This window comes from Ursus americanus, chromosome 31 (assembly GCF_024610735.1).
Source record: "Ursus americanus isolate L20-20 chromosome 31, mUrsAme1.1.p, whole genome shotgun sequence".
Classification (NCBI taxonomy): Eukaryota; Metazoa; Chordata; class Mammalia; order Carnivora; family Ursidae; genus Ursus; species Ursus americanus.
The window spans coordinates 14,002,439-14,011,282 of record NC_142157.1 but is presented as its reverse complement, the minus strand read 5'-3'; the positions used below and the strand labels follow the sequence as shown (position 1 = coordinate 14,011,282).

The 8,844-nt window shown below is 39.5% G+C and overlaps 1 protein-coding gene across 1 annotated transcript in view; it reads right to left on the bottom strand.

Moving 5' to 3' along the window:
* Positions 1–352: 352 nt before the first annotated feature.
* Positions 353–8,844, bottom strand: part of LOC123778138 (ATP-dependent zinc metalloprotease YME1L1) — a 51,355-nt gene continuing 42,863 nt past the window's right edge. Inside the window, exons 19-20 of the mRNA XM_045775349.2 lie at positions 3,871–8,414; positions 353–1,803 (exon numbers count right to left, since the gene is read on the bottom strand). Coding sequence (XP_045631305.2) covers positions 8,271–8,414 — 144 coding nt within the window. The 3' untranslated portion in view covers positions 353–1,803; positions 3,871–8,270. The remainder of the gene's footprint in view (positions 1,804–3,870; positions 8,415–8,844) is intronic.

The following is an 8,844-nucleotide window of genomic DNA, read 5'->3' as shown; positions in this document are numbered from 1 at the left end:
GGACAGGGTTTCTCAACCTTGTACCATGGACATATTGGGTTGGATCATTATTTGTTGTGGGGGCCTCTCTTGTGTATGGTAGGATGTTTAGCAGCACTCCTGACATCTACCCACTAGATGCCAGTAGCATCCTCAGTTGGGATGATCAAAAATGTCTCCAGATGAATCTATTTTAGCGTAGTGTCTACAGCTAACAATACGGCATTGTGTACTTCAATTTGTTGAGAGTAGAAAACTTTGGGAGCGGATGGGTATGTCTATGGTGTGAAGGTAGTTATGGTTTCACAGGTATATCCATATCCCCAAACTCACTGAATTCTATACATTAAATATGTACAGCTTTTGACATATCAAAAAAAAAAAAAAAGTGTCTCCAGACATTGCCAAATGTACCCAGAGAATTGTTCTCTCACCCCCAACTCATTGAGAATTAGTGGTGTAAAATATGCTACCTTCAGAACCCAAAGAGGCCTACCAGTTTCTGTGTTTCCTTCTTTGTGAAAACGTATTCAAAATGCAGCAATTCGTCTTTCACTCCTAAGCAAATACCCTGACATGCCCCTGACCACTAGATTCCCCCAAAACTTCACTGCAATGACAGTCCATGTGGTTACGAAACCCAAAGCGTTACAGTCACCTACTGCTCATCATGTCAAAGCAGCGTGGTGTCAGTATGATAGGCCAATGAGATATTCTGGGGATGTTCCAGTGGTCTGGATACATGAGTTAATATAACCCTGAGGCAAATGAAATGAAGGAACACTTTGTACATACCATATAAATATGAACTACTTCTACCTCCCTGAGGTCTTATTGGTCTGTTCTGGAAGCAATATGAGGCCCACAATGACAACTGTGATCGGAACTACTATTTGGTTAAGTTTACAGTAGTCTTTAGGTATTTTCCACAATCTCTCTAGTTTCTGAATGGGACAGGCTAGTGAATCAAACAGAAGATAGAGCTCACCGTCCTTGCATCCTTTAGATTGTGAGTGCTAGCATCTCTCCTAGGATGCAACATTGTTTTGGGTTTACTCTCTTAAATGAGGGGTTGGAGACAGTTTCAGAGGTTCCTGCTTGAATTTTATACTACAAAAGCCCTTACCCCACCAAGGCCAAGTATATAGTGTGGGGTTACTCCTACTGCCATGTATATTAATTTGAATCATACACTCAGAGACTTAGAAAATGACCACTGGTTAGTGTGCAGACCTTGTGAGCCAGACTTTAAATTTATTACCTGGTCCCCTAAATTCCTACTGTAGTGGTCTACAATGATGTTTTGGGGGCCCAGCTATCAATGTCAACTCAGACCCTACGTTTAATAGTCCTTGAATAACATACAGGAATTCCATTTTACCCAGTGTAGAATCATCCAAGTAATGACATTAGGTCCACTGGAGAAAGATGGGGAAATATTGTAGTATATATTTTCTATGGCATTGCAGGGCTCTTCCACATCTTTAGTCATTGGCTCTGGATCTGAAAATTATCAAGGGGTCATCAGTTTTTATTGGGGCAATTGCCCTCATCCTCCTGCTCCTTTATTCTTGCCTTTTTCTGGTTGTAGATATTAAGCAGCACCCTTGTTGTTCACCTGACGTATTTCCCTCAACAGACACCGTGCTCTTTTAACCATCTCCACTTCTAATAGTTTAATCTTGCTATGCTTGTGTTGGTCTTGATGTGTCCTCTGGGCCCTCCCATGAAATGTAATCCTCCGTTGGGTCTTCTGGCCCCACATGAAATATCCATTTCAGCAGGCACACTTCCCTTGGTCTCCCTTTTTCCTTCACCTGTCACCTGTCAGGGTGTGGTATAAAAAATATATTTTGTATCTGTCCCCAGTTTCTGGCACAGAACTCCTAAAACCCTTAGAATTTCCTAAGTTAGGAATGTCTGTTTTCATGAACACTGTTAACCATAACTGGGTTTATGCTATTGAGGTGACTCACTGTGGGCCTAGATAGCTTCAGGAAGGGAACTAGTCACCGGAGGAAACAACCACATGATTAGAAGGTTGGAACTTCCAGCTCTGCCTCCTTTGCCCTTGCAACGCCAGAGGAGGGGAGACTGGAGACTGATTTCAGTCTCCAATGATTTAATCAGTGGCCAATGATTTAATCAGTCACACTCACATAATGAGACCCCATGATGGGGGTGGCCAATGATTTAATCAGTCACACTCACATAATGAGACCCCATACAAAAACTCCAAAATGAGGCTCAGGGAGCTTCCTGGTTGGTGAATGTATATCAATGTGCTGAGAGGGTGGCATGCTTGAAGAGGGCTTGGAAACCTTTTCCTGACCACCCCCCCACACACACACACCTTGCTGCCCTATGTATCTCTTCATCTCGTTGTTCATTTGTATGCTTTATAATAAACCAGTAATCATACATACAGCACTTTCCTGAGTCATTCTAGTGAATTATCAAACCTGAAAAAGGGTCATGGGAATCCTCAAATTTGTAGCCAAGTCGACCTGAAGTGTAGGTAGCCTGGGGGGCCTGAGGGTTTGTGGCTGGTATCTGAAGTGGGGGCAGTGTGTGGGACTGAGGCCCTTAGCCCATGGGGTCTATGCTAACTTCGGGAAGTTACTTACTCTTTTAAATCGAACTGTAGAACAGTTGATGTTGCAAATGCATGCAACTCAGGCATTTCTACTTTACTCGGCATTTGTTATTGCTTTCTCTGGAGTTGTAATATAGAACCTAACAGCAAATTTCCTCTATCCCCTGGGGCTCTTGCTTATTAAATCCCATTTCCCTCCAAATGACCCCACATCTGTGAGTTATTGCTTATCCAATCTTACACTCCATCGCACTTGATCAAGCCCCTTAAAATCCAATCCGAGAGGTACTCACCCTAGCTTCTGCCTGTACACACTACTCCTTATAGCTTGTTTGATGTATTTCTTCTTCCCTTATGGAGCCTAGCATATCCTCATCCTGATTATATTGGGATTTAACCCAAATTAGCCTGGCAGCCAAGAGAGGAGGTGGGTGCAGCTGCTGAGGGGACACCTGTTGCTTTGTCTGGGAGTAGCCTCTGCAAAGTCTTTCAGCATGTGAAGTGTTAACACTTACTAGGGAATGATGGGCCTAGAGAGCTAAATCCATGAGGGTCTAGTACCGGGTCTGCAGAACTGACATCTTCATAGGCATACATCCTGATATTCCTCTCTTATCTTAGAGTCTAGATAGTCTCAGTGGCCCTGAACTTGGTATAGTGTACTTGCCTTGGCTGAGCATTTACACATTCCTGGAACTCTGGAACTCCATCACATCTTCAATTTGTTCTTTCAGTTTCTGCTCTTCCACTGCAGATCAGGGCCTCCATGTGAACTTCCAAAGAGGTCCTGTAGCTCTCATACTTAACTTTTAACTACTTGTTAATCTGTGTCAGTTTCTCATTACCCCAATCCAGGATGAAGATACAATTTTGCAATACAGATATCTTTTTAAAACAGTTTTACTGAAATATAATTCATTATACAAGTCACCCATTTGAAGTGTACAATTCAGTGGTTTTAAAATATTCAAAGAACTGTGCAGCTATCACCACAACCAATTCTAAGACATTTTCATCACCTCAAAAAGGAACCCCCCACACACACATTAGCAGTCAATTTTCCATTTCTTTCCAACCCTTTGGCCCTAGGCAACCACAAACCTATTTTCTGTCTCGATAGATTTGCCTAGACATTTGACATAAATGGAATATTAAATATAACCATATAAGGTCTTTTGTGACTGACTTCTTTCACTTCGCACGTTTTCCGTTTTATCCATTATTTAGTTACCTAGGGCTGCTGCCATAAATAACACAAAATTGGTGGTTTAAAACGAACAGAAATTGATTCTCACCGTTCTAGAGGCCAGTGGTCCAAAATCGTGGTGTCTGCAAGGCCATACTTCCTCCAAAGCATCTAGTATAGGATCCTTCCTTGCCTCTTCCAGTTTCAGTGGTTCTAGGCACTTCTTGGCTTGTGAGGCATCAGTCCAACCTCTGCCTGTCTTCACATGGTTTTCTCCTCTTTTCCCTGTCTTTCCTCTGTGTCTCTTGTAAGGACACATCATTGAATTTAGAGACAGCCAGATAATGTAGGATGATCTCATCTCAAGATCCTCAGGTAATCTGCAAAAACCCTTTTCCCAAAGAAGGTCACACTCACAGCTTCCGGGAGTGAGGACACGGATGCATCTTTTTGGGGGGGCGGGGGGGGCAGGACACCTCTCTACCCAGTATATCCATGTTGCAGCACTTACTAGCACTTCATTCTGTTTTATGGCCAAATCATATTCCATTTTACGAATATGCCACATGTTGTTTATCCATTTTTCAGTTGAACATTTTGGCTATTTCCACTTTTTCTGCTATTATGAACAATGTTGCTATGAGCATTTGTGTGGATGTATGTTCTCATTTCTCTCCCAGCATATATACTTAGAGGAGTGGATCTACCATCTTTATGGACATGTTCCTCCCGTATCTTTCAAACTTCCTGCACCTGGAATTTTTTTTAAGGTCACAACCACTTTATGCCTGGAAATACTCATGCCCCATCTACCACTCACAATGGTGTTCTTTTTGGCTGTAAGACAGTCTCAGAACCTGTCTCCTCAGACCACTCTTGGCACCACTTCTGTTAGTTGAGTCCTCAAATAAGCAGATGCTTGGGTACAGTGCAAGAGATTTATTAGGGAAATGCCTATGAAGGAAAAAGGAGCAGGTATCCTAATCATTGGAGGCTACAAATGTTGTTACCATGGCAAGCAGGGTATTAAGGTTGCAGATGGAATTAAGTTTGCTAATTAGAAGCTGCTAAAATGAAGAGATAACCCTGGATTATCCAGGTAGGTCCAATGTAATCACAGGGGCCCTTTAAATGAGGAAGAGGGAGGTGAAAGTATCAGAGTGGTGTGAGGAAAGACTGGACAGGCCAATTGCTGGCTTTGAAGATGGAAGGGCCTTGAGGCAAGGAATCCTCTAGAAGTTGAAAAAGTCAAGAACGTGGATTCTTCTCTAAAACCTCCAGAAAGGAATGCAGACTTGCCAACACCTTGACTTTGGTGAGATTTTCAGAACTCTGACCTCCAGAACTCAAGTAGGTTCCCCAGTATGCATTGGACTGCAGGATTCTTGGGACACAGGTCTGTTAGTGCTAAAACCAAGTCAGTCCCAGGGTATGCCCAACATGCCCCTCATCTCTTTGACCCCCTCTTAGGGTACTTTCTGCTTATTATGGCAGTTCACAGCTGGAGAACTATTATTATTATTATTATTATTATTATTATTATTATTATTATTATTATTTTTAACCATTTCTGCAGCCCCTCTTCCCATATTCCCCACCTATCCAGAGAAGACACCATCTGTGACTCTGAGATTCCTTAGGCAGAGTGGGACATTTGTAACTCCTCTTTGTAACTTTTAAACATTAAAACTCAGATTAGGAATGCAAGTAAATGGCACAATGGTTGAGCGTCTGCCTTCGGCTCAGGGCGTGATCCTGGCGTTATGGGATCAAGCCCCACGTCAGGCTCCTCCGCTATGAGCCTGCTTCTCCCTCTCCCACTCCCCCTGCTTGTGTTCCCATTCGCTGGCTGTCTCTATCTCTGTCAAATAAATAAATAAAATCTTTAAAAAAAAAAAGACAAATATATTTGAAGAAATAATTGCCAAAAATTGCTTAAATTTGATGAAAAACTAATCTACAGATCCATGAAGCCCAATAAATCCCAACTAGGAAAAACACAAGGACATCCACACCTAAACACATTATTATGGTCCAACTGGTAATAGACAAGGATAAGCAAACAAAACCAAAACCTTGAAATCAGCAAGAGAAAAAAAATAACCTATCACAAAAGGAGACCAAAATTATGATTAACGGATGACTTCTTACAAAAAATAATGGAAGCCAGGAGTCTATGGGATAACATAATCAAAATGATTAAAGGGAAAAAAAAAGTCAACCACGTATTTTATATCCAGCAAAACGATTCTTAAAAAAACAAAGGCAAAATAAAAGACATTCCCAGAGAAAGACTGGGGAAATAAGATTATTTAAAGCACTAGTTATGTCACTATATTGTTGAGTTGCTGTAACATGCACAGATATAACATATGACACTAAAAGCACAGAGAAGAAAAGGAGATATATTAAAACAAAGTTCTTACATTTGACCAGAATTAAAGTAGACTGGTAAGTTAAGATGCACACAGTCATACCTAGATCAACCACTAAGATGTAACCCAAAAAAGGAGGAACAGAAGGATCTCTTTAGATATGACAAAAACAGGAAACAAAGAGCAAAATGGGAAGTGTAGAAACAAGTATATCAATACTAAATTTGAATTAACTAAACACTCAACAGAGATTGTTGGACTGGATTTAAAAAAAGCAAGATCTGGGGTGCCTGGGTGGCGCAGTCGTTAAGCGTCTGCCTTCGGGTCAGGGCGTGATCCCAGCGTTCTGGGATCAAGCCCCATGTCAGGCTCCTCCGCTGGGAGCCTGCTTCTTCCTCTCCCATTCCCCCTGCTTGTGCTCCCTCTCTCGCTGGCTGTCTCTCTCTCAAATAAATAAAAAATCTTTAAAAAAAAAAAAAAGCAAGATCGATAAAAGACTTGTATTCAGAATATATGCTCTCATACAACACATAATAAGACAAACAACCCAAAAGTGACAGGGATGTTGGTCTGAATAGACATTTCTCCAAAGAAAATATACCAATGGCCAATAAAACAGGAGAGGGTATCATCAGTGTAGATAAATGCATGTTAATCCATGAGATATTATTTTATTCACACTAGAATGACTTTATCAAAAAAATAGACTGTAAGAATATACTGTAGAAGGTGTGGAGAATGATGCAGTTCGTCAAGTTCCTAAAAAGGTGAACAAGACCTTACTACATGACCCAGCAATTTCAATCCTAGAAGTCTATCCAAGAAAAATAAAAACATGCATCCACACAAAGACATGTATACACACAGGGAGAAGGAAGGAAGGACAGAGGGAGAGGGACGGAGGAAGGAGAAGAGAAAGGGGAAAGAGAGATGGGCAATTAAAAAATGGGATGATGACTCTTGACCAAGGTATAAGGGAGTTCCTTGTATTACTCCAGTAACATTTCTGTAAGTTTGAAATTAGATCAAAATTAAAAATTACAACAACAACAAAAAAAAGCCGGGATACGTATAGCAAACGCCCTCTATCAACTTCTTCAATGAAGACCATATACAGCTTAAAAGTTATTAGAAAACTGTAGGTAATTTTAATAAAATCACTTCAAGGATATAATTTGGTTGTAAAACCAATACAATGAGCTCTAAAATAATTTTTCTATTGAGTTAAATAAAGTCATCTGTAAATCCTATAACAACATGTTTATATTCACAAAATCTGAATGAAAAGCAAACACGACTTTCCATTTCTAACATGGGGTAATTCAAAGTTCACTTTGAAGGGACTGAGATTTTGGATTAATTTTTCTTTTAATACCAAGCATAATTATATAGTTATTCAGATTTTGAAGTGACTCAATTTTTATTTAACAAAATACTTGCTGCTCTGAAATAAATTTCATTAGTAAGAATGATAACGTTTAAAAAAAAAAAGACCATGAAAATGTAAGCTGGCTTCATTTCTAAAAGGTTATAATCATTTAAATTCTGATTATATCTGTACATTTACAAGTCTCTACTCTTAGACAAAAACAAAAACAGAACTATTTTGTGTATGGACAATCTGGAGCACAATTAAGTGCATCTTAATGAAGTTTCCCACTGACCTATATAGAAATACGGTTCACCGACAGCCAAATGGCAGCATTTCTTTATCAGAGGTAAATGGTACTATCGAAAAACAAAGACAACCCTTCAACAATTTTACTCTGCCAAGTAAAAATACTTCCCAAGAGCTAAAGGCACAATTTTTATTCACATCTAGTAGAGGAACCAACCATTAAATCATTACTTATTTTCAACTAAATAACTGACTGACATTTCTCAAACAAGCTGTTTCGAATCCTAATAGTTCTTTATTTTCTTTAACATATTTGTTATGGGTTGATAATTTGCAGTAGGTGTCATCATAAGAATAACCAAAATTAGATTAAATGTGACAAAAGAGAGACAAAGTGTTTCACACCCTTGAGTGATACCAAGGCAAGAATGGGAGAAAAGCATTGCAAAAGGAGACTACTGAAGCTACTTATATATACTTGCAGTGAAACCAGCAATGCACCCACTTTAAGAGTTATCATCTCACTTCCAATTTCTTTCCCTCAAGAACAATTTGAATCTCTTTGGCATCCAAAGTCTCATAGGTTAGTAAAGCTTCTGCTAGATTCTTATGCTCTTTTGCATGAGTCTTCAAGATATGTTTCGCACGTTCATATGAGTCCTGAAATGAAAAAAGCAGGTATCTAAGAGGCAGAAAACAGGAGAAGCAATAACAATGAAGAAGAAAAAAAATGTATATACCTTTAAAAATGTGAAATAAATTCATTTCTATTTATAAAAAAAGCACTGGGCTCCATTTTGGGCGTGGAGCCTACTTGATAGATAGATTGACTGACTGATTGATTGACTGATAGATAGGGCAAACTTGGTTCTCAAAGATAAGTTTCGTACTTGTAAATGTTCTATTTTGAACCTCAAAATCTATCACATGGATAAATGAGGACTACTTAGACAGGGAGCTACTTAAAGATATAAAAGTATATATTATACTTACCTGCTTTTTAAATAAGGTCTGTGAACGAAGAAATCTATTTCTCTATTCAATATACATGTTAAAAAAGTAAGGGAGGTTTGCTCCTTTTCCCTTGTGA